This window comes from Mesocricetus auratus, unplaced genomic scaffold (genome assembly GCF_017639785.1).
Source record: "Mesocricetus auratus isolate SY011 unplaced genomic scaffold, BCM_Maur_2.0 Super-Scaffold_100007, whole genome shotgun sequence".
NCBI lineage: Eukaryota > Metazoa > Chordata > Mammalia > Rodentia > Cricetidae > Mesocricetus > Mesocricetus auratus.
Window position 1 is genome coordinate 98237684 of NW_024429191.1, and position 26477 is coordinate 98264160.

Below are 26477 nucleotides of genomic sequence, written 5' to 3' on the forward strand. Positions count from 1 at the left end.
ATCAGTAGACCAAGTTTTCCAAGGTGGACAACTGGCACTGTCTTCATGCTTGCATGTTGACTAGGAAGCTCAGCTGATGAAGCTCTGTCTGGTCATTGGAGAAGCTGGGCCCTTTGTGGCCAATGGATTGACCAACCCCCCATAGGTAATGGGTTGGCCAGCCCTCTTATAGGTAATGGGTTGACCAGTCACCTTATAGGTAATGTGTTGACTAGTTCCCTTATAGGTAATGGGTTGGCCAGTCCCCTTATAGGTAATGGGGTGATCAGTCCCCTATAGGTAATGGGTTGGTCAAGCCCTCTGTGGCTGAGTCATGCTCTCACTGTGGGACAACAAAATGTCTGTATCAGTTCCCTGAAATTGTTCCCTCTGTATCCTTTTTCAAAAATTTTGGGCATTGGGTACTTTGTTTTGACACTTGGTTCTTTTCAAAGATCCTATAAACCGTTGGTCTATGCGAATAGACCATCTGTCCTTTGGGCTAGGTCATTCTAGTGGCCTAGACCTGCCAGGCAAGCCCTCTATCTTGACACCTCCCTACTTTTTTGTGTTATGACAAAGGGCCTGGGACCTGTGCATTCTGTAGTGTGTCCCATGGAGTCATTGGAGAGCCTTTGTGTTACCCTCCCCACACCTTGACATAGAGATCTTGTATAACCCAGGCTTGCTTTGATCTAGCTCATCATCCTAACCCAGCTCTGTAGTGATGGGATTGTAGACATGCGTCACAGCGCCCTTCTTGATCAGTTTGATGCCTCTCAGCCAAAGGTGGTGCTGGCTCCTGTGCTGACTTTATGGGGACTGTGTGTACTGCTTGCCCTCCCTTCCATGTGTCGTCTTTGTCTTTGGTGCTGTGCTGAAGACATGATTTTTGGTAGAGCCTCAAGCTTTCCTTGCCTGTGCTTCTTTTCTTGCTCCTTTTGTCTGCCTCACTTCCACACGGGCCAGTACTGACCTGGCCTTCACTGGGGGATATTTGGGCTTTGGTCTCTGACTTTAGGTGCCTCAGCCATACCGGGCATTCCTTCATGTGCGCAACTACTTGGCTCTGTATGCATGGCTCCTGCCTTTGAGCCTGGGAAGCTCCATGATGTTGGGATACCTTCAATTCTGGGCTGTCGGGGAGGAGTGTTACCACACTCTTTCAAATTGGTCAGTTAATTGATGAATGGTTATTTTTACCTAAAAAGCACTAGAAATTGAAATAAGTAGCAATAGCACAGACATGAGGGCCTGGAGTTATCTGTGTTTATAATTGGTCCGTTTCCCTATTGTCTAAGGTCTTTCCTATTGGTGAGTTTTCTTTTTTACATCAAGGAGATTACAGTGAGTAATTGGTTTTTGTTGCTATGAAGAATTGATTCTCTATAACTGGCTGTGCTGGTACATGCTAGTAATCTAGCACTCAGGAGGCCGAGACAGGAAGATCATGAGTTGGAGGTCATCTGGGACTGTGTAGGGAGCTCCTGTCTCATATAAATGATGTTTTAGCTTTCTTTTATATAAAATTCTCCTATTAATGAGATAATTTCTTTCATTTTTGTGCTGGAAGAGCTTTTTTGTGATTTTTTTTTTTTATTCTAGTAAGGAAACACTCTCTTTCCTGGAAATCTTGCCTTTGGGATATTGTCAAATCTGAAACTGCCCAGTGGCTTGTTTATATCCTGAGAATTTGGGCTGATCCCATAGTTCAGAAGTGGTTCAGAGCCACTGCCATCTAGGGAGCCACTCAAAATAAAAATGTTTGGCACATCTGTGGTCATAGAGCTACTCAAAGAGCTGGGGCTATGAGGAAGGCATAGTAAGACATACCATCTCTGATTCTAATGAGCTATCTATCCTAACCATTGACAACCGATTTCAGCAGCATGCCTGTTGGGCAGGTGATGCCTCTGCCCTGGATGGTGTTCCTGGGGCTGGCTCCTGCCCTGTATCTGAGCACTCCCTCTTTAGGATCAGCTTATTGCTCTTCTTGGGACAGAAGATGTTTTTCACTTTTATTTTTATAAGCCAGTAGGTGTGGTAGGCCTCAATTTTCTAGGCTCTAGTTTGTGGAGTTTCTTTCCCCCACAATGCTGGAGGAAGGGGCTTTAGGGGTGACCTGTTCTGGGTGCCTTTGCATTGGTGAAGCAGCAATGAGGGCCAAGTCTCTGGCCTAGGCAAGAACCTTAATCAGCTGGGTGCTCAGCCTGGGGTTGGTTGTGTGGGTTTTGGCAATCTTTGCCTGGGTTTTGACTTCTTGTGTGACAGTTCTATCTCCAGTGCTTTGCCAAGCTTTTCACGATGGGGAACTTTCTTAGTTTTAGGACAGAGCCAAGGAGAGTTGTTTGCCCTGTGCCTTGTCCTGTCCGTGAGGTGGTATGGGTACAGCAGTGTCCTTCTGAGAGCCCAGAACCTGTATTGAGGTGCTAATGGAACCCTGCTATTCTAACGCTGGGCTTTGAGTTTGGTGTAGTGCTAGTCAGTGTTCCCGAGGTTTCAGATTGGTGAATGTCTCAGAGACCTTGCCTTTCAGTGACAGCCACACCTGAGCTCCAGTGCAGGGACCTTTCTCCAAGGGCCTGGGGTGGAGTTGTTTTTCTTGGCTTGAATTTGGCAGTGCCTTCAGGGAGCCTCAAACCAGCACCTCTTGCTTGGCAGCAGGGTGAACTTGCTTCTGTGTGGCTCTTCAGCCTGTGATTTACAGGGCTTGGAGAGCATGCCCCAGGGAGGGGAAGCTAGCTTGGGTGGGGAGCAATAGAGAGGTGCGGTGGTGGGTTAGGATGATTACTGGGAAACTGGTTTTGTTTGCACCTTGCACTGAGCTAGTTTCTAGAACAACAAAAACAGACATGGTTGTTCCTCCTGTGCTGAGAGGTATTTTTTTTCCAAACGGTTGGTGGTATAATTGCCGTGGTGCTGCCTATGCTTTCCAGAAAAGCAGCTGGCTCTGTGTTGGTTCCTATTTTATGCATACTCAAAAGTGGGGCGTGTGTATGAATCAATGTGAATGCTCAGGTTCCTCTGAAGCTGAGAGTCACTCTCCCCAGGGTAGGGCAAGCACTGATCAACATCGGAAGGGTTGAAGTACTATGAAAAGTTTTTCTTAAAAAAAAAAAAGTAAAGTATAACCCATGCTGGCTGTAAACTTGTGATCCTCCTCTTGTGCTCCAGCCTTTTAAGTGTTGTGGGAATGCCTTTTATGTGAAAAATCAAAATCCTACATTCATTTTTTTTTCTTTTTTCCTGGGTGCTTCATGGATAGTCTTCCTACCCCCAGACAGGGTTTTACTGAGTAGGTCTGGCTGTCCTGGAACTCGATCTATATAGTTGGATATTTTTACTCTTTGCTCTTTGGGGAGCCTGCCACCAAACTCCGAAATAAACACATGGAGACTTAATTCTTACTTATGAGTGCCTGGACACAGCTTGGCTTGTTTTTAGTCAGCTTTTCCTAACTGAAGTTATCTTGTCTACCTTTTGCCTCTGGTCTTTTACCTTTCTCTACTCTGTATACCTTTCTTTCCTTCTTACTCCATGACTGGTTGTATGATTGGGTGACTGGCCCTCCTCTTCTCCTTTTCTCACTCCTTCTCTTCTCTTTCTCTCCTTCTGTTTGTTCTCTCTGCCTGGCAGCCCTGTCTATCCTTTTCCTGCCTAGCTATTGGCTGTTCATCTCTTTATTGTGTCAATCAGGTGTTTTAGACAGGCAAAGTAACACAGCTTCACAGAGTTAAACAAATGTAGCATAAAAGAATGCAGCACATTTTTGCATCATTAAACAGATATTTCACAGCATAAACAAGTGTAACACATTTTAAACTAATATTCCACAACAGTTCTGTAAGCTAGGCTGGCCTGTTACTCAGAGAGTCACCTACCTCTGCCTCTTGAGTGCTGGGATTAAAGGCATAGTAAACTAGTTTAGCCAGCAGACTATACAAGTTTTCACAGAACATTCCAAGTAGATGTATATTGATCAGTATAGATATAATTCTACCCTAACAAGTTAGGGAAGACACAGATCCCCCCCAATAATTATGTGGGAATTCCATACAGTGCACCCCAATCACACTTGCCTCCCATTTTCCTCAGTCCCACCCCCTCCAAAACAAAACCAAACAAACCAAAACCCCAAAGAAAAAACCAAATCCAATTTGCGTTGCCCATAAACTCATTGGTAAGCATGGTAAACTCCCAGTGGCTAGTCCCTTAAAGAAAACTGAGTCCCTCCCCACCCTCCCCCACCCCTGCCAGATGCCATCAACTGTGAAGAACGACACTTCAACATCTTTATCACAAATTTTAAGGACTCTCTTCAATAGTGTCTTGTCTGTTTCTTTCTTGGGGGGTGGGGTAGGGTGGGTCAGATGTTGTCACAGAAGCCTTTATGTTTCCCATTCTCAGTTGTGAGTTTGCAGTCATTGATGCCACTGCAAAAGGAGCTTCCTTGTCCACAGCAGCTGGCAGTGTCATGGACCATGGACTTCTGCATGGTTTCTTGGACATAGCTTCCAGCAACAGCTTGGCTCATGGACATCAACCTGGTCCTGGTGGCAGCACAGATCACAGATGTTAACAGTTTTCAGTGGCAGCACAGACCATGGTCATCAACATTGTCTCTGAGGCATCATGGATCATGGACGTCAACATGGCCTCTGGTGGCAGCATGTACCATGGAAGTCTTTCAAGGAAACTTAATCCAGAAGATGAGCCATCCTTCATCTTCGATATCTTGTTGCTCAGAGTCGGGATAGTTAGTCTGGGTAGCACTGCAGCTCCATGTTCTCTTCCACTCAGCAGGGTGAGCAGTGTGAGTAGTGGTGGTTGTGGTAGTGGCGGCAGCAGCAGTGTCTGTGGCACTGGCCTGGTGATGGGGTGAGGCTGACTGGTGGTGGCCCGAGCCTCCTGGCCGCCTGAGGACTGGCCCTGCCCTCATGCATGTGGCTGCTGGTGTGTGTCTTTCTGCTGCTCGCCTTTTCGTTCTGCCGTTTCTCATTTTATAACTAAACTACAATAAACAATGTTACATCAATGAAAGTAAATTATTTAATATCACACTTAATATTGAAATACTAAATTAAATTATAAATTGTGTGTATATGTATATGTTTGTGTGTGAGTTTGTCATGTGAGTACAGTGCTTATGGAGGTCAGAAAAGTCAACTAGATTCCCCTGGAATTACAGGTGGTTGTAAGCCACCTAATATGGGTGTTGGGAACTGAACTTGGGTCCTCTGGAAGAGCAGTGCATACTTTTAATGGCTGAATTCTCTCTCCAGCCTCCATAGCTGCCTTTTATAAGGTTGAGAAAGCTCCTCCTTTATAATTTTTTTTTGGCTTTCATCAGGAAAGTGATCATGTATTTTTATTTGTTGTTATGTTAATTTGATATATCACATTAATGGATTATTGGACACTAAACTAGTCTTGTATTCATTGCAGATGAGGGATAAACCCCATTTGATTCTGGGATAAACCCCAAACGTTCTGATAGCACGTTGTTGGAGTCAGTTTGTTAATATCCATTCAGGGTTTTTACATCTGTGTTATAGATGTTGGTTAGTTTTCTGTTGTAATCTTGGCTATGTATTGGGGTAGCAGTGACCTCATATAGCCAGTTGGCAATCATTTTCTCAGTGTTTGCTCAGGGTGGTATTTTTTTTTTCCTTGAATGTTAGCTAGAATTCAGTAGTGAAGTCACTAGCTTTTATACTAGGACTTTATTTGTGGGAGGATTCTAAACCACAGTTTCCATTTTATTTATTTATTTATTTATTATTTATTTATTTATTTATTTAGTTTTCTTAAAAAAGTTCATCTGGGTAGTGGTGACACATGCCTTTAATCCCAACACTCAGGAGGCAGAGGCAGGTGTGTCTCTGTGAGTTAGAGACCAGCCTAGTCTACAAAGCTAGACAGAGAAACCCTGTCTTTTTTTTTTTTTTCCGAGACAGGGTTTCTCTGTATTGTTTTGGAAGCTGTCCTGGAACTAGCTTTGTAGACCAGGCTGGCCTCGAACTCACAGAGATCCGCCTGCCTCTGCCTCCCGAGTGCTGGGATTAAAGGCGTGCGCCACCAACGCCCGGCGAGAAACCCTGTCTTGAAAAACCAAAAAAAAAAAAATTCTGTATGGGTGCGTTGCCTGCTGATCTGGATGTGCACCACATGCATGCAGTACCCATGGAGTCCAGAAGAGGACATTGGATCCTCTGGAACTGGAATTTCAGGTGGTTGCAAGCAGCCACGTGGGTGCTGAGAACTAAACTTGGGTCTCTGCAAGAGTGGCAACATTTCTGTTGTTTGGCCTATGCTAATTTCCTCTGAAGTGTTTGATTTGTTGCCCTAAAGGTCATAAAACTCTTACCTATCCTTTCAAAGGCACCGTCCTTTGACTTTCTCATGTCCCTGACTTTGCACATCTATCTATATATGCTGCGCTTTTTTGTTTGTTTTCTTTTCTTTCTCTCCTTTTTTCTCCTGGTGTTGGGCCTGTGAACCCAGGTCTTAATGATACCAGGCAAGTGCATCTACCCCTGAGATATATACCCTATGGGCTTCTTTCTAAAGCGGGAAAAGTTGTTCCCCACGCACAGCAGATCTGATTTCAGTGTGCTTTGGAAGTAGAGGTGCTTTGGGGCCCATAGTGCTTTAAGCGTTGTTGCCATTGCCTGTTCTATGGCTTGTGGTCTGTGCTCCTGGCTGCTTTCTGGACAGGCACCAAGTCTCACTTGCATAGCTGTGGACCCGTGTGATGCTGTCCTGGTTCTGTACAGCTGAGGAGGTGACTCAGGAAAGTACCCCCTGACTTACTTCCATCTGTATCTGATGGCACATTGTTGCCTGGTGTTTGAAAAATTGGGAACATTTGTTTTAGCAATTACTTTTTAAGCCAAAGACTAATCAGGGTTTTGAATATTACCTTGAAAACGGATTGAAACCTGAATGGTTTTAATAAAAAATATGAAGCTTCATAATGTTCATTTCAGGTTTTGTTACTTTTGTAAGATGTCTTTGTTAAGGGGGGCCTTTTTTTTTTCTCCCACCTATGACTAAGAAAGGGATAAGGATAGTTGACATCTGATTGGAGGTGAGTACATCAGTGAAAAGGCGCTTTGGTGGAATTCTGGGATGTGCCAGCTCTGAAAGGTGTATTGAGGTCAGGCCCCTGGATTCTGCCTTGCTTTTCCAGCTAGGGTCTGCTGAGCAGGAAAGACATGGTCCCTAGAGCCTGCTGGGAGGGGAGTTCTTAGAGTTAAGGGATACACAGCAGTTTAGAGGCAAAAGTTGATTATTCATGTGAAGTTTGTCCTAACTTTTTAAAAGTGAAAAAAGGGTCTAACTTCTGCATTATCCCCCATGAGATTTATGATCTGAGCCTGACCTATCTGAGTTCACAGTTTGCAAACCTAGGCTGGTTTTATGTGCTGTGAGAGAGGTGGGTGGACAGGTAGGCAGCAGGGTGGGGTTGGCCTCTGTCCCAGATGATGGTCAGGTTAGCCAGCAGGGCTATGCTCTTCTCCTTTTATTCTCCTGGTGCCAAGCCAGCTCCAAGGGTGCAGTGTATAGGGCTTGTGTTGTGTCCAGTTATGTATGGGGAGGAGGGAGAGCCCTTCCTTCTGCTCAGGTGCTTCTTCACTGGCGGCTGGGTGGGGTTAGGTCTAGTGAATGGGAAAGTGCAGAGCCCTAGGATCCACTGGTAGGTTCCTTCTGGACTGCCCAAGCTAAAGCTTTTCTCCGTGACACCTCCTTTAGGCCTCTTCAGGTTTCCAGTGAAGCTGTGGAGGGGGGGGGGCTCCAAATGACTCCCTTATTATGAACCCAAGTTCACTGAGTATTTTGGGAATGATTTCCTAAGATACGGCATGGTATTTCAGAGGTGCCATCCATTTGCACTGTAGTATGTTGGAATGATGCTGTCTGTAGCGTTGGGTCTCTAGAGTGAAGCAAAGACATGGGACTGGGGTTGAGTTGATGGAAAGAAAAATGGTGGAAAGAGCAGAAGGAAGGTAGTGTGATTTCTACTAACAGTTTGTGACTGCCAGAATTTTGAAGCCGTGGTTGGTTGATCCCAGTTCCTAGATGGGAGTTGAAGCAGTTGGATTGCCTTTCCACCCAGTGATCGTAGAGATTAGAGTTTATCATTGCTCTACTGTCTGGACAGATTTTAGAGTTTGTGCCTTGTGATTTTAGAGTTTGTGCTTTTAGGTGAAGCTCCCCATTGTCACTACCTGTTCTGAGGACTTCTTTCTGAGCAGCTTGTAGTCTGGGGGAGCCAACAAGCATCAGAAACTTCTCTGGGTTCTCTTAATAGCACTGGGTGGTGCTGGGACTTGACATCAGGACCTGGATTTTACATTTTGGGGTGTGTGTATGTGTGTGTGTGTGTGTGTGTGTGTGTGTGTGTGTGTGTGTGTGTGGTGTTTGTGTAGGTATGTGGGGACTAACAGGCTAACAGGAAGGGTCTAATGCAGATGACTAAACATTGACAGGACCTGATTTTGCAATTGGTGCATATGTATATGTGTGCTCTTGTATGTCATTACATGGGTCTATGCCAGTTTTAAATGCTTATGACTTGTGTGTTTACATGTGTTTATGCTTATGTTTTATTTGCCTGTTTGTTTCTTGAGATAGGGTTCTTCCTATGTAGCTCTGGATACCTTGGAACTTGCTAAGTGGCTGTGAGCTTATTGTGATCCTCCTGTCTCTGTCAAGTGCTAGGATTATGGGCATGAACCACCATGTCCACTTGTGCTTGCATTTTTCATGTGTGTAAATGTGGGGAATCAGTGTAGCACCTGGAAGAGAACTGGTGTTCCAGTGAGAAGAACCAGAATTCTAGTGAGGACCAGTGTTTCGGTGAGAGTCAGTGTGTGTGTGTGTGTGTGTGTGTGTGTGTGTGTGTGTGTGTGTACATGTGTGAATGTTGATGCATACTTGACATGATGCATGTGTAGAAGTCAGGAACAAATTCCAAGACTTAGAGAATCGATGTTCTAATTGAAGGACCAGTGTTCTAGTAAGGGCCTGTAGTCTAGTGAGGACCAGTGTTTTAGTTTTTGGCTGCTGCCCTCCAAAGTCACCCATAGTACTGTGTACAGGGTCTGCATGTTGTGCGGCTACCCTCACAGGAGGATGAGTTTGGGAGGTCCTAGGCCTAGTGGTAAATTATGGCAGAGGGTAGACATGTGTTCTGTAGAAGGTGAGGGGTGGGATGCCTTCCTGGCTGAGAGATGAGAAAAGACTTCTGTGCTTTTCACCTTTGTGTGGATCCTGGGGTCTGTAACTCTTGTTCTTTGATGTCTTCATTTATACACAGGTTTCACAGTGATGAGACTTCCCCACCTTCTTCTAGTTGAGTCTGTACATACTGCAGGTTAGGATCTGAGCCCCTTAGAGGACTAGAGTCCACTGACATGCTCTTGCTATGAGGAGACCTGTTGGAAGACCCTTTTTCTAGACTTTCCTGTCATGAACTGGTGTTTGGTGGTGTATACAGGTGGACCTTTCTGTCCTGCCAGCCAGTTCCCAAATAGTCAAACAGAGACTTTTTATTAATTGTAAATGCTTGGTCAATAGCTCAGGCTTGTTACTAGCTAACTCTTAAATTTTAAACTAACCTCTATTCCTTATCTATGCTCTCTGCCATATGGCTTGATACCTTCTGTTAGTACGGACTCCATCCTCTTCTTCCCAGAGTCCTCTTAGTCAGGTGTTTCCACCTAACCTTGTTCTGCTCAGCTGTAGGCCAGTCAACTTTATTAAACCAGTCACAGTGACATATATTCACACAGTGTAAAAGAATATTCCACAGGTGTATGCTCAGCAACAATTCTGGAATATTGTTGATGTCTCCTGTACATTTTAAACTTAGAACTGTATTTAAAATGTATTATTTTTTCAGGCTCAAATATTTAAGCATGGGAAACGAGAAGATTGTCTACCCTATGGTAAGATTAATTTAAAGAACAGTGTTTTTGTGCTGTGAGTTTGTGGGTATGTAATCAAGTTTGCTGCTGTAATCCTTTTACTCAAGCATGAGCCTGTAGCTTTGTGTATTTGGACACTGTCATAGTTCTTTGACATTGTTTTGTGTTCTTTACTATAACTTTGATAAACTATTCTACTTATCTGAAAAGAGGCAATTTCTAAAGACTGTAGTGAAGATCTGGGTTTTGCAATGCTCCAAGTGGCCTGACTTAATCTTGAAGGGGCCTGGTCATAGTAGACATGGTCCTAAGGTCACCTGGGACTGGATAGCAGCTGCGTTTTCCCATGTCATTCCCCCCCCCCCATTGCTTCATTCCCCCTTCATCTCCTCTCCTCTCCCCATGCATCATCCCTTTCACTCTTACCATTTCATCTCTCCTTCATACCCTTCTCCACTGTTTCATTCCCCCTCCGTACCTTATTCTCCCTCCTCATTACCCCATTCCTATTACCTGTTGCCTTATTTCCCTCTCCCCATCACCTCATATCCTCTCTGTCTCCATCATCTCATTCCTTCTCATCACCGCCCCCATTGCCTCATCCTCCTCCCCACCACCTCATCCTTCCTCTCTATCACTTTGTATCCCTTCCCCATTACTCCATTTCTTACCATTTAGTCCCTAACCCATCATCACTTCATCTCCCCATTGCTTACTTTTTCCTCACCCTTAAATGATTTGTCTCAATCTTGTCTGTTTTATTTCAAGCCCACCCCTGAGACCTAGCCCTATGCTTCTATCCCAGGCTTTAGTTTTGTCTATATAGTGCCATTATCATATTCTTCTGCCCCACCTTCGTTCCCTGAATGCCCTATGCAGCCCAGGGTCCCGTGCAAGAGATTGTCCCATTGTGTTCTGTTCCCCTTGGGGCTCAATGTCCTGCCTCAGCATTGCTTACGTTCTATTGTAGTTCTGAGTGAACACTCCATGAATAAAACATACCCCAGAAACACTGGTAAATTTGTCCCTGTGTGCCCACACTTGTCCCTGTGTGCCTCAGGCCCTGTATGATTGCTTGCAGCAAGATGGCGTCCCCTATGCTCTGGGCCTTTTCTACTTTTTGTTACATGGTTAGGACAATAAATAGGCTTCACTGTAGCTATTCGTGGCAGATGACTTGGGGAGAAAGAGGTCTTGCTCAGGGATTCCGTGTGAATTAACTCCCACCCCTCTGGGGGCTGTGGGATTGATTTGTTTCAGGGGTGCATGCCACCTCCTGTGACATTGAGTTGCATGTTCTCATCTGCAGCCAACACTGTGCTGCAGTGCCTTGATGGATGCAGACTCCCCGAGAGCAACCAAACCTTGCTGCGGAAGCTTGGTGTGAAGCTTGTCCAGAGACTGGGGCTAACTTTCCTGAAACCAAAGGTGGCCACATGGAGGTAAGTTAGGCATGTGACCTTGCTTTACCTCTAGAGAACAGGGCTGTGTGGACTGAACAGCAATGTCCTCTGCTTTTATTTCCCTTTGGTGTCTTGAGTGTTTGTGGTTTTGAAGGGAATAGTTTCCATTGGCTGTTTTTTGACTCTGTATCTTCAGTAGCATAGCTGAAGCTAGAATGGTAACGGGAGAAACTTGCTCTGCCTTTCCCTAAGGTGCTGCTCAGGTATACCTGCAAGTTGTTGGATTCGACTCTTGGGGGAAGCTTCCTGATCAATCATCTCTCAGAGAAAACCTGGCTCACTTTGGATTAATCATTCAGAAATGAAAGTGTCTTTTCTTGCTGGTAGACACAGCTTCTTCTAATATTCTCACAGTATGGTGTTCTCTCTCTCTCTCTCTCTCTCTCTCTCTCTCTCTCTCTCTCTCTCTCTCTTCTGACAGAGTCTTGCTCTGTAGCCCAGGCTAGCCTTGAATTTACACTCCTCCTGTCTAGGCCTGTGTCATCATGTCTAGAAGGTGCTGCTGTTGTTACTGCTATTAATATTATTTGTGCAATCGCTCTAGCACTGAGCAGCATTCAATTATTAATATGTGTGATTTGAGAAAAAGTATTTAAGTTTAGTTAAAACGTTTTCCAAAGTGTAGTGAATTCCAAAGAAGTATGCTATGATATAGAGACCTCTCTTAGGTTACTAGGCTGTATTCTAGAGATCTGTTCTCAAAACTCCATGGAAAATCTCCACAGAAACAAAACCAATAGGATGTGGACACAGTGTGAAACCTAAGTTCTGAAGACTGAGTGGCAGTCTGGAGACTCAGGAAGAGCCTGTGACCTAGTCAGAGGCTGACAGGTAGGAGAGACAGCCTACTGTTTTGCCCAGGTTATGAGCTGATTTAACAAGACTCATCTATTCCAGAGATAGTTTGTGTCCAGAAGGGACTCAGAGACAAACCAGATGTGTTTAGTTAATGTGAGAACCTTAGTCTAAGAAAATAATAATTTAGTACTACCATTATTTTGTTTATATTTTTGCACATGTAACAATGTAGTTATTAATAGAATTAGTTTTGCTGGGCATGGTTGCACACTCATAATCCTTGCACTCTGTGAGGTAGGAGGATAGTTCAAGGCTTTCCTGTTCTACATGGTGAATTCCAGGCCTGCCAGAGCTACATATATAAGACTCTGTCCCTTAAAAAGACAAACCAGACCAAAATATGTTTTTTTTGTTTGTTTGAGATAGAACCTGTCTATGTAGCCCTGTCTGTCCTGGAACTCTAGGCTTTGTAGACTAGGTTGGCCTCAAACTCACAGAGATGCCCCTGTCTCTGCCTTGCAAGTGCTGGGATCAAAGGAGTAAGCCACCATGCCTGAATAATGATTGGATTTTAAATTTACCCTCTTGCTATTTGTTTTCTCTTCTATTTTTTTTCCTTCTATTTCATTCTCCTTCCTCACTTGGCAGGGAAAGGGTCTCATGTAACCCAGACTGTCATTGAATTTGCTATTTGGATGACCTTGGTTTCCTGATTTTTCTGCCTCCTTCTCTCAAGTACTGGGATTATAGGCATGCACTCCCATGTTCAGTTCCCCTTTTTATCTCCCTCTCCCTCCCCCTCCCTCTGCCTGTGGCTATATAGCACTTCTGTGCTGTTTTAGCTGCAGTCCTGACAATGCCTGTGGTACAGAGGGGTAGGTGGTACACACCTGTGATTTTCTGTTGGGGAGTAGAGGAAAGGACAGTACCCTGCCTTGACCCAGTGGGTCTCTCCATTGGATAGAGATTCAGACAGAATCTACCTTCCTTTTTTGAATTCTCTTTGGAGTTGGACTTTCTTTACTCTGGCATGCTGACTTTTTTGGAGGGAGTTGCTTGGTCGAGGCTAGACAGTTGATGGTGGTTGAGTGGTGTCCATGAGCCACATTATTGTTGGTTCCTCTTTTCTTGTTCCTCAGGGAAGTGGGGGATCTGTTCAGAGCTGCAGTTGGTGAATAGATAAGGTATCTTCCATGTGTACCCTCTGACCAGACTTTGCCATTGCCTTCTGCCATCAAGCTTTGTTATGGAAGGCTCTTCAGAATTAGAGCATGCATCTGGTCTAGGTTGGCTTTCTTTGAGGCTTGTCCTGATAGTATTACATCAGTGGTCTTCCTTTTCCTCCAGTCTTCATGGTGTGTGAGATTTTCGCAGGCATCATGTATGATTTTGAGGGATGCTAAGTTGATGGCTTCACTTACCAGAAAACTTATTTTTAGGGCCAGGCTGTACTTACCAACCTGAGATTGTTTTGCTTTGCATAGGTATCAGCGTGGCTGTCGGTCTTTGACTGCCAATCTGCAGCTCAGTGCCCTGGGTAAGAGAGAGCAGAAGCTGCTGTCTGATAATTTAACTTCTGATGTTGATGAAGACTATGATGTTCCAGAGGGGGTGGAGAGTGTGATAGGTAAGTGGAGCCTACAGCAGATGTCATGCACGCCTCCCTCTGCAGCACAATCTAGGTTTTTCCTTTTTGTTTACCCTCCCCCTTTACCTCTATGACCTTCTATGACCTCACCTAGCACATGCTCACTGACCTGACTTCTCCATGGACACTTGCTCCAGCAGCCCAGCTTCCCACTGTCTCTTCACCCCTCCACATTGCCTTTCTGCAACCTGACCCTTAAGTTGCTCTCCCTGGTTGTTTTCAGGGAAACAGGGCCCCCCAGGAAAATAGATTTGGAACATGGGACTCATGTCTCCAACCTCTATACGCTTGTCTTGTCCAAGCATGCTTTCCATCATCTCAAACTACTTTAGGTCTCCACACTTATCAGGAATCTTGGCCCAGTGTTTGTTCCCAGTCAGTCCTTTACTATGCCTAGCCTCAGGTTCACTGCTGTCCACTCACTCTTCCTGCCACCCTTTGGGTTCCTTCAGGACAGGTTTTCCCCCAGACTTGTCTATACCTGCTGTCTGTATTGTCTCCTTGACCACTGTACTCTCATACATTTGGTCTTTTCTTCGACCCCTCCCCCCACCCCCCTTAGGATTCTCTTTCTTGGTTGCTGTAGCACAGCACCTATCCTGGGTCCCTCTAAACCACCTTGAACTCCATAGACCCAGGAGGAGTTCTCTTGCTCCTTCTCTGTTATTGCCTACCTGCCTTGGGCATATTATTTTACATTCTGCTCCCCCAAAGACTACCCAGTCTGCTGATGTGTTTCTTCCCACCCCCCAACCTTTAGTTATTTATCCATGTCAGTTCTGGGGTTTGCCCTGTGGCCAGTGTTTGGACCATGCTGGGCTTATAGGGTGGTGTGACCTGGAATAACCTTCTGACTGCCTCTGGCTAGTCCCCGAAGGTTTCATCTTCCTCTGTGGAAGCCTTCCCAGATGTTTTAGTTTCTTTTGATCCCCTATCTATGGCTTACTGAGGCCTTTACCTGGGGTGGCAACTTGCTCCCTGCTGTTTTTCCTGTTGGGTTAGCTCCACTTGTTAGGAAGTGGCAGAAATGCATTTTTTTGTGATTGTTTAAAAACAGGGAGGAAGTACTTTCATTGTAGTTAAAATTAAGATCCAGGATTGGAGAGTTAGCTCAGCTGTTTAGAACACTTGCTGGTTTGGTTCCCAGAACCTACAAGATGGCTCACAATCATCTGTAACTCTAGTTCCAGGGGATCTGACCCCCCTCTTTTGACTTCTGCAGGTACCAGTCATGCACATGATATATATACATACATACAGACAATCCACTCATACATATAACATTTAAAATAAAATTAAGATCTCTTGGGCATGCAACAAGGCTCAGTGGGTAAAGGGACTAAACCTGACAACTCAAGTTTGACTCCTGGGACTTATGTGGTAGAGGGAGAGAACCAGCTCCTAGAAGTTGTCTCTGGTCTCCACATACATGCTGTGGCATGCCCACATCACACCCATCCTCCACTAATGTCAAAAAACAAACAAAAAACAATTAAGACTCTTTTTAGAGAAAGAGTCTCACTGTGTAGTCCTAGCTGGCCTGGAACTCTCTCTGTAGACCAGGTTGGTTTTGAACTCAATAGAGATCTGCCTGCTTTTGCCTCCTGAGTGCTAGGATTTCATCTCTAAGGCAGTCCTCTTGCCTCAGCTTCTCAAGTGCTGGGATTATAGGCATGTGTAACCCAGGCTGGCTAAAATTAAGATTCTTGGCATAGGTCCCACGGTGTATTCTCTGCAGTGGAGTGCAGGATTGGTGGGATAGTTTACATATAAGCAAGAAGGTTAAGATTTCATACAGGCTGATGGTTTGTGTCCTTGTTCTTGCAGAGCAGCTCCTGGTTGGGTTGAAGGACAAGGACACTGTGGTGCGGTGGTCTGCAGCCAAAGGGTATGTATAAATGCCTGGAGTGAGGGCAAGGGCTAAGTGCCAAAAGTGAGGGGCAGGTGTATCTCAGTCAGTGTTGCCTCTTCATTCTTCAAAACTTTACATGGGCTTTGAGAGTTGTAAATACTTTTTAGTTTTTAAAATGATAGAACTATTGTTTTATATACCATATGTTTAAAGATAATTACTGGCTGAGAATGGTGGTATATGCCTTTAATTCTAGCAGTTGGGAGGCAGAGGCAGGCAGATTGCTGTGAGTTCAAGGCCAGCCGAATCTATGTAGGAAGTTCCAGGGCAGCCTGAGCTACACAGTGAGACACTGTCTCAAAAAAAAAAAAAAAAAAGAAAATTTTCTGAGGTTAAATTTTAGATTTCCCTAAAGTGGTGTGAGGCTAATATTAGTGATAGTTGATTCCTACAAATTAGATGTTTAGGTTGTTGAAGATGCTCTCTGTGGTAAAAGTAAAGCGATGCAGTGCCGTTTCTTGCTCATAGATTCCCCTGGCGTCACAAATGTGAAGCTCTGCACAAACGGAAGCGGGCTGCCATGGGAATTTGTATTTATGTCAGCAGTAGATATATCTTGACCTGAAGTCTGTCCTGCTGGAAGGGGTGGACAGATGCATGCACAGTGAGACATGCTGGGAAGAGCCTTCTCTTGGGTCTGACTTCAGGTCTCTGGCTTTCCTCTGTGCAGGGGCCGGGCTAGCCTTTTGTAGAAATGGGATAGTGTACAGGTGAGAGGGCCTAGGTTGGCTCTTGCAGCATTTGTCTAGTGCTGGGGGGTTTTACCAGCGATGGGTTCAGTGTCTATATTACTTTGGGGAACGGCGACCATGTACTCTTTTCACATGTCCAAAGAACCACCTGCCCTGTCCTTGGCATTGTTGTCGAGCAGTATTCGAGGTTTGCCATCCTCTGTGGAGTGGGAGGCTTACTCAAGATGGTCATATATAGCTGATGGACTATTGCTTTTCTTTTTCAGAATTGGTAGGATAGCTGGAAGGCTTCCCAAAGAGCTGGCAGATGAAGTGGTGGGGTCTGTGTTGGACTGCTTCAGGTAAGTTGTCACTTGTGGCTTTTAGCTCTTGTGTATTGTATTTTCTTTCATCTGAGCTATGTGTTAGAACCCCAAAGCCTATTTTTCCCTGTTATCTGATATGTTGTTCTTTTCAGCGCCATTATGTATCTAAAACCTTTAGAAAGAAAATGAAGTCAATATTGAACCCATGCAAATATAGGTAGGTCTTTGTCTTCAAGTGTAGGTTCTGTGTTTGCAGTGTGGATAGGCAGAGCTTCTTAGAATGAGGGGATGTTCTGAATACATGCCTGATGTTGCTGCTAGCCAGAGTGGATACTAAGACCCTGGAGTGACTGAGGCCTGGATTTGGAGTAACATTTTAATAAATGACATTTAGCCTTTCAGGACATTTTGGGTATGGCCTGTGTGTATGATGGCTTATTGTGATCCTGGGTGCAGAGATTGGCATTGTGTACTCGTAGACAGGGGCATTGCTTGTGTTTTTTTCCCAATGATTATCACCCTGGGTATGATTTTTTTTTTCTTCTGGGATTTGGAAGTGGAGAATTAAAAAGGGGCATACCCTGTCCAGACACTTATTTTTCATGACCCTTTGTTGACTTTCAGTTGTGGGCCTGCTATTCCGTGTGACTGTGACTGGCTGGCAGGAAGTATGTTAACAGCACTTTGGGCTCACCAGCACTTTCTCCTTGTGTCTTTAGAGATGGTCCACCAACAGCCCAAAGTCAGCTTCCTTCTGGAGTGGGCCCTTCTTCATTTTGCCTGGGGCTGCTTGGTGACAGATTGCAGTTTGCAGGGGATAGTGCATTAGCAGAGACTGTTTTGGAATGATGTTGTAGGTAGTGGAAGTACTAGCAGAGTACATTCTCATTGGGTCTGCTTTGTGAAGAGTGGAGAGAAGATAATGCTTACGGCTTCTTTTCTCAAGATTCTCTAGATTTGTTTTAGGCCTTGTTCCTGGAGCTCCTTCCTGGAGGTCATGGGGTGGGTGTGCTGGCGATGCCCTGAACTTAGTACCAATACTCACTGGCTTCTGAGGGCAACTAAGGCCTTTTTGCTCTCCAAGTGAGCAAAGGTTTTGGAAGGGCTGGGAGTCTATCATTTTCTAGCTTTCCCTGAGTTTCAAACACTGTTTTTGCCCATCCCCCTTAGGGTGTTTCTGCATATTTCCTCTGGTCACTCAGAACTTTTTATACAGGTGTGGGTCGTCCCCCTCCCCCACCCCAGAACACTTTCTGCACTCTCTTGCCTCCAGTCTCTCTGGCATCCTCAGCCCATCTCTTTAGAGTGCTGCAGGGCTCTGGTGTGTACTGCTTCTCCAGACTGTGTTCCTTCCTCCTGGTTTGCTGTCTTGGTCTAATGTTGGAGTCTAGTTCATTTAACCTTCTTATGGGTCTTTTTTTTTTTTTTTAATAGACAGCAGATACTAAAGTGTGTCCTGTTTTTGTGGCTGTGTTCTGGAGAGAGAAAAGATGTTACTGCTCTTGAATCCTCAGCCCACATCGTGGGCTGGGTTTTATAGCATCTCAGGCCTGCCTGCCTGGAGCCATAGTGACACACTTGTAGTTTAGGAATGAAGTGAGTTTATTGTATTTGAGTCATCATTGTATTGATACTGTATCAGGTTCACTCTGATATTAATCTTCATAGAAGTGTGAGGAAGCATCTCTAATCCTGAGGGACATTAAGATTTAGAAATGGAAAAAAGAAAAAGATTTGGAAATGGAACAGGGTGTGGTGGCATATTCTTATATAGTCTCAGCACTTGAGAGGTAGAGGTAGGAGGATTAGCATTTCAAGGCCAGCTTCAGCTGCATAGTGAGTTTGAGGTCAGCTTGGGTACATGAGAGCCTGTCTCAATAAAACAGAAAACCCAAGACTTAAAATGATCACATAGCCTCTGAGCAGACACCTGGTAAGACACCTGGTACTTTAAAAAATTGTAATCATGAGTGAGTCATTACTGGTGGTGGTGAGTAGGAGGACAGCTGTATCTAACAGCTCATGAAGGCCCATGCAGTGTCCATCTCGTAGACATTAGTGACTTCTTTTCCTGTCTTAATAGTTTGTGTACAAAGTAGCTGGTTGTACAGTTTAGTGATGATTTTCCTATACATTTCTTTGCTGTCAAATGAATTCAGCCAGAATAGGTAAAAGCTTGTCATTCTTTTTTATGATGTGCATTTTCATATTTATGTTGGCAACAAAATACAGAAACTTCAGAGCAGCCCTGACCAGTCTGAGACAGTTGTTCACATCATAGTTATGACAGACCACACCCTGAAGAGAACTTTTGAGTACCCAGGCATATTGATTTTAAATATAAAATGTTACTAATGAGACTCCATTTCAGTTGGGTGCAAAATTGGGTTCTTGTAGTCCTAGTTACTTGGGAGGTTGAGGAACACAACAGACTTGATACTTCCATAACTTTGAAAAAGTCTTTAAATGCTTTTTTTTTTTTTTGAGATAGGATCTCATGTATCTCAGCCTGTTAAACTTAGCCTTGAACTTAACGTAGTTGAGATGGCCTTACACTTCTGACCTTCCTGCTTCCACTTCCTAGGTACTTGGTTTAGAGGCATGTGACACAGTGTCCCTTTTATTTAATCACTTTTTAAATCTTGCCTGTGATCACTCAGGTAACAGTGGGTGCCATGTAAAGGTGCCCTCCTGTTCTTTATCTACTAATGTCTTCTGAGTTGGGTGGAATCTCTGTGGTCTCTCTACTGTCTGATCAGAGTGGGCTGAGTTTAGAGCATTATGGCCGTGGTGGCAGGCCACTATCTAGGGTAGGTGGCCTGATTTGATGTTGAAGATGACAGAATGTCTCCAGGATGGCCTTGAGCTGACCTAAGTCCTTTCATTATTATGGGGTGATTTAAAGAATATTGTTGATGTGGCAGATATCTTCACATTAGGCTTGAATTTCTTATTTATTTAATCAAGAAATAAATGATTTTAGCAAGGCTCATGGGCCCAGAATGTAGATCAAGCTGTGCTTCTTGCAAAACTGTGGGCTTTGAACCTGGAGTTGACATTAGAACTCTGGTCTCAGTTTTCAGGAGACAGATAAGGCATGGCATGGTGGATGTCTGGCATTGGCGGAACTGGGTAGACGAGGCCTGTTGCTGCCATCAAGACTCTCAGAGGGTAAGTAACTGAAGTGCATGGATCTGCATCCTCAGGGCTGCTGAAACTTGGTGGGATTCCTCAAATGTTGCTAGCCACAGACATCAGTGCTTCTGGGGAAGGGCATGATATATATATATATATATATATGTATATATATATATGTGTGTGTGTATATATATATATATATATATATTTCTCAGGCTGCTTTCTCATGCCAGCCTTTATAATTCACTAATTACCTCTTTAGCATGTTGTAGCTACATGCTGCATATACTCTTTGTTCTGGATTTGGAGAGTCATGGCCACTGGTAATATTTGGTATTCTTGTCTCTAGAATTTTTTTTCACTCTTGAGGGGTGCAGTCACCCATTGAGAGCATCTGGAGATGTAGCACTTGGCACCCCCACAGTGTATTATATTACTTGCAGTGACAAGTGTCCTGATGAATGACACAACTTGTGGCAGCAGTGGAGCTGAGCTTCTGGAGAGGAGGCACAGTGCAGTGCCTGTGAAGGAGGCATGTGAAGAAAGGCCATGAACCCAGGCTAGTTGTTGGGTCCTGGTGAGGTGGCGTCAGAGAATAAGGCTATGGCCATGTGCCACTGTCTGGAGGTGACTTGTGAGTGGAAGCGTGCTACAGAGATTATGCAGGGTGTGGCTTTTGTCTAGAACAGTGGGTTTTCAATCTTCCTAATGATACAACCCTTTATACAGTTGCTCATGTTTGGTGACCCCCCCACCATAAAATTACTTCATTACTTATTCATAACTATAATTTTGCTACTGTTATGAATTTTAGTGTAAATATCTGACATGCAGAATAGTTGGTATGACATCCCTGTGAAAGGGTCATTTGACCACCAAAGGGGTTGCAACCCACATGTTGAGAACTGCTGGTCTAGAGCAAGACACTGGAATCGTGGGTTGCATGTCACTAATGCCAAGCTATAGTGTCAGCATGGGGACACAAGGGAAGTCTTCTAGAGCTGCATTCTATTTAGCCCTTCTGCTTTTAAAAACACAGTTTTATTGCAATAATTTGGATGCTGTATAGTCTACCCGTTTACAGTTTATAGTGGTCTCTGAACGTATTTGGAGTTGTGCAACATTATGTAATTTAACTTCAGAACATTTTCATTGCCTTAGGCTGATATCCTGCACTACAGAGCAGTCACTCCCACCCTACTACCTAGCCTGAGGCAAGCTCTGGTCCTCTCTATGCTGTTCTGTTTTGCCCTTTTCAGACATTTCATGTAAACAGACTTTGGTATTTGTTCTTTTGTGTCTGAACTTGATGTAATTTTCTGATGATCACTGTGGGGTGGTGCTTCATTCCATTACGTGGAAGTGCTGATTTTTGCTTACCCCATTTAACCATTTTGGTTGCCTCCACCTTCTGACTTTTTGAGTAATGCTGCAATAAACATTTGTTTATGAGTTTCTGTGTAGACATGTGTTATCATTTGTCTTGGATGTAGATTTGGGAGTGGAAATGATGGTTAGTCCAAGAAACAAGTCAGACTCTTCTAACATGTCTGCATTGCTATGCATTCCCACCAGTCCTATCCTCACATCCTCATAATTATTTATTTTTGCCTTGCCTCTTTTTAAAAAGTAATTAATACTGTAGCTGTTATAAAATGTCAGCCATTTCTTCACGGCTTGGTTGTATGTCACTGATGGCCAAGGAGGAAGTCTGAAACCTCTCCAAGATGTTTCCAGATGGTAGCTGGGTTTTTTTGTTTTGTGGTTTTGGTTTTTAGAGACAGGGTTTCTCTGTGGCTTTGGAGGATGTCCTGGAACTAACTCTTGTATACCAGGTTGGTCTTGAACTCACAGAGATCCGCCTGCCTCTGCTCCCGAGTGCCTCCCACCACCGCCTGGCCTTTTTTTTTGGCAGCTGTTTTTATAGCTGTGACTGCCTCGTTTGTCAGAAATTGTGGTGTGGCAAAGTCACACTGTTTTGTAAGAAAGGACTGGACACAAACTTTGGGAGTGGTGGGAAGGTTTCTTCAACCCATGTGTTGGTTTGGCCCATGAAGTCAGCAGGTCTGTGCAGATAGCTCAGCTTTGGAAACCTAGTTAATGAGGTTCTACAACTTGCTGTGCTATGGAATTGGAACCAGTGCTGTTTCTCTTTGGTTTTCTTCCACGAGGCTAGCTTGTATGTGTGTTATGCCATATTTCGGGACATCAGACAGCATTGATCCTACCAGCTGGAGTATTATTGGTGTCATAAGTGAGAAATGTCAAGCTGTTGTTTAAAAACATAAATTAGCCCATGACCTTTCTGTGGGGAGCTGTCCTCTTGCCCTGCAGTGCCTCCATGTAAACTGAACCTCCCTGAAGCTTCTTTTTTGTGACAGGGGCACACTATGCTGTCTCCTGATGGGAGAAGCGTCATGTCAGGCAAGGGTGACAGGGGCTCTGGAACCTATGTGAAGATGCTAACACTAACATTGAGCACCTGAAGTATGCTTTTTATGTTTTTGTTTTAGAGCCCACACCACTCCTCTGAGAGTGGTCTTGTTTGCTTAAAGTCATAGCAGGGTACTTGCTTCTCATAGCCATTGTGTACTGTATAGTCTTCTGAATTGACAGAAAGGAAAAGCACTACAGTTTCATCATTTGGAAATTAGAGGAGTTCAAGGCTGTTCTTGGTGTTTGAGGTTAGCCTGAGCTAAATGAGAGATTGTATCTCTTAAGAAAAGAAAGAAAAGGAAAAGCACATATCTGAGGTGTAAGGTTACTGTATAAACACGATCTAGACGGACAAGGTGTAGATGAACGAAAAATATTTGTTCATTTCTTTTTGTCCCAGAGGACATGGGAAGCTTTCTGGGTGCATGCTGAAGTTGGAGAGGAAGTAACTTTGGGGAGGTCAGATTGACTTCACCATAGCCTTAGAGAGCAAGACCTGGGCAAAGTCTCAGGAAGGAGCAGCTTGGTCGTTATTTAGAGAGTTCTGCCAAGGTGTCTTCATGCACACGTACACATGTACTCCCCATGCATTGTGCCTAAGTTTGTTTTTTTGATCTTTGCTTTGGTGGATGAGGACTTGGGCCATTATCAAAGGACTGCTTAGCCTTTATTTCAGGTGGTCCAGGTGCTTTATTGCTCCTAATTTTGGTCCTCCTGTTTTTTTTTTTTTTTGTTTTTTTTTTTGGAGTTGCTCTTTGAACCATGTTCATGGTGAATATGCCATGGGGCATCAGGCTAGTCTAGGGTTTTGCCTTTGTTTTCTCTCCGTGACTGTATTTGATTAGTGTTAGTATTCGTATTCTAATAGAGTATATACCTGTGTTCCTAATTTTGTGGTTGATTTCCCCCACCCCGCCCCAGTTTTATGTTTTAAAAGTAAACATTCTTATCTCTTTGGACATTTGGTTAAAACCTTCTATTCCTTCTTTGCTGTTTTGACTCAGTGGAGAATTTTGTGCCTATGAGTTATATATTATGACCTTCTTGGATATGCAGATTCCTATCTTTCATCCAATGTGCTCAGCCTTGACTTCCTTAAATGTTTCACCTGCCCCATTCTCTCTTCTCACTTTGGGATTTGAATTTTAGGTATGCAGTTGTGCTCCGTTGTGTCCCTCAGGTCTCTTAGGCCCTGTTCCTTTTCCTTTATTATTATCTTTCTGCTCCTTATACTGGGTGATTTCAGTTTCTTGTCTTTGTGATCACTGACCCTGCCTTTCAGTTGTGCAAATCTGACTGTAAGCCCTGTGTTAGTTCCTGTCCTCATCACTGTGACCAGAAACTACCCGAAAAAAGTAGTTAAAGAAGGAAGGGTTTATTTTGGCTCATGCGTTTTAAGAGTATAGTCCACCTTGGCTAGGAAGTCATGCTGGCAGGGGTGTGAGGCAGCTGGTTGCATTGCATTTGCAGTCAGGGAGCAGAGAGAGATGAATGCTGGTGCTTTGCTCACTTTTTACCTTTTATATAATCTGGGACCCCTGCTCATGGAATGGTGTGTCCACGTTCAAAGTAAGTTCCTATCTTAGTTAACTCAGTCTAGAAACTCCATCATAGACACACCCAGATCCTTGTCACCTAAATAATTATAGATCCTGTCACATTGGGAATCAGTGTCAACCATCACCCCCTCTAGAGAACCTTCATCTAAACTGTTGACTTTCCAATTTCAGAACTTCTATTAAGTTGCTATAATTTCTATCCCTTTGTTGACATTTTCAGCTTGCTCAGGTATGGTCTTTGGTTCCCTTTGAGCATTTTAAAGCTGTGTCTGGTAAATCCAATGTCTGGGCTGCTTCAGAGATGTTTTCCGCCATGTTTGGGTTATACTTTCCTGTTCCTTTGTCTGCCTTGCAGTTTTTTTGTTTTGTTTAAAACAGAATATTTTGAATATTCTAATAGGCACCATCAGAAAAAAAGCCTCCCCACAGGCACTTACTCTTAGGAAATATTGAGGCCTGTGGTGTTCACTGTCCCAGTGATTGTATTGTTTTTGTTTACTGCAGTCTGTTCCATATCTCAGCATCAAACATGATGTGAGAGAGTATCTGTGAGTGTTTTCTTCCTTAAGCATTTCTCTGGTTATCATAAGAGCTTGATTAGTATCCAGAGTTCTGCAAAAGTTGATCCTATCAGTTTTGGCCAGCTTAGTACTTCAGCACAGAACTCTTGTTTTGCCTTGTTGCATGCCATCATCCAAAAAGGAACATTTGGATAGTGTTGTGGCACTTATCCTATGCCATATAGGATTAAATATGCAAGAGTTTGTTAGGGAAATCTTGTGAGAGAGATGGGGGTGGGGAGACAGGGAGATTGAGATCTGTCTCCATTGGCCCTGATAATACATATGTGGGATGCCTGGCATTTCAGGTCCCAGGCAACAGAGTCCCCAGTCAGGGCCATGTTGACCAGGTCTCAGAGTTGCACTGTTATTTAGTTTTTAGCATTTGTGGCATTTTGAGCTGCCAGACACCCCAGTTTGTAAGAAAATGAAGAGTGCAATGTGGCACCTTTGACTTTGCTGCTGGTGAATTGTCCTCCTCTACTTTCCTTTGAGAGAGTGCCTGTTCTGTATCTAGTTCCCTGCCCTGTAGAGGTCTTGTGGGAAGAGGACAAATCACAGTGGACCTTTGTTGAGATTGTTTAGGAAGGGTTTTTGTTTGTTTTGATTTAAAATATAAATTGAGATATTTTACCTACCTTACAGTTTACTCATTTAAATTGTAATTAAATGGATTTTGATATATTTCATTACTCCTTTCTTTTAAACTTACAGTTAAAAATATATAAAACAATTTTTGTCACAGCCATTTCCAGGCATTCTTCTCAGTAGTATTACTATGTTCTTGCTGTTGGGCAATGATTTCATACATTTGTTTCTAAAACATCTATTATTCTAAATAGACAGCCTGTCTCCCACCCCACGTAACTCCAATAGGCTTCCTGTTCCTATGTTTTTGCCCATTCTTGGGCCTTCATATAAGTACAAAATGTGTACGATATTTTGCCATTTGTGGCTGGCCTATTTCATAGAGTATAATGATCTCAAGACTCATCATACTGTAGCATGTGCAAGAATGTCTTTCTTTGTAAGGCTGAGTAATGCTCCACTTTGTTCATCTCCTGGCTATTGTGGACAGGAGATGAGCATGTCTCTTTGAGATTTGTGTTCAGGTCTGTATGCTATATCTGGCAGTAGTATTGCTAGGTCATGTGGTTCTGTTTAACTTTTAAAAGTTTGGCTTTTTTTTTTTCTTTTGTTTTTGCTTTTTGTCTGATTTTGCTTTTACTCTTCAGTCAATCATATGTGAATGTAGAGAGGTAGTAATTGGGAAACAAGTAAGAGCCTAGTGTTTTATTATGTAGCTGTAGGGATTCTTTTTGTTTTATAGGCAGATAGAATTATCTATTCTAGTTGCCATGGGTATGCTGTTGAAGGTGACCTTTGGAGCAACTGTTCCTAGAGGGCAGAGTTTTTCCATGGTGGGTCTGTCAGTTGAGGCTGGTAGTACCATGCACAGACCAGTTTTCTGCAGACTGAGTATCTCCTGTTTGGTAGAGTAGCTTTCTCATGCCTCACCCAGGCAGCTATCCAGTTCTTGTTTGCCATTTACGGTGATATAGACAGTGGGTGATCTATGTATCACACTACTTCAGAGTTCTGGGGCTGAATGGAGGGTTGAGTTCTTATTTGGGTTAAACACATCAGGAAGACTTTGTCAGTGCCAGGCAAACAGTGCTTGATGGATCATTCCTTTTCCCCTGAAGGCCTTTACTTAATGGGGAGTTTTCTTTCTTTGCCAAACATAAAAAAAGAGCCAGGCTGGAAAATAAGATGATTGTATTTATTGGTTTTATATCATAAGAGAGTACATTTGGGTTAGTGGTATGTGGTGGTGTGATAGACCTAAAGGCTTTGTCTAGCCCCTTGTATATGGAAAGCAGAAGACTTTCCTGCTTCCATATGTGGGAAACTTTCTGTACCTTTAGAGATGGCGTGCAGCACTGGCTTCATGTATCTCATAATGGCTGTGAAAAACTCTGTATCCTGCTTATATGTTGTTATTTGAGTTTTATATGACTTTAACCAGCTGCAAAGTTTCTGTATTTCTAACAT

General features: G+C 43.7%; 1 protein-coding gene across 1 annotated transcript in view; it reads left to right on the forward strand.

The window, feature by feature from the left end:
• The window catches only part of Tbcd (tubulin folding cofactor D), a 149072-nt gene that overhangs the window by 29217 nt on the left and 93378 nt on the right, over positions 1-26477 (forward strand). The window contains exons 8-13 of the mRNA XM_040750229.1: positions 9887-9932; positions 11221-11353; positions 13657-13799; positions 15648-15708; positions 16691-16765; positions 19806-19900. Of these exons, the coding sequence (XP_040606163.1) occupies positions 9887-9932; positions 11221-11353; positions 13657-13799; positions 15648-15708; positions 16691-16765; positions 19806-19900 (553 nt within the window). The remainder of the gene's footprint in view (positions 1-9886; positions 9933-11220; positions 11354-13656; positions 13800-15647; positions 15709-16690; positions 16766-19805; positions 19901-26477) is intronic.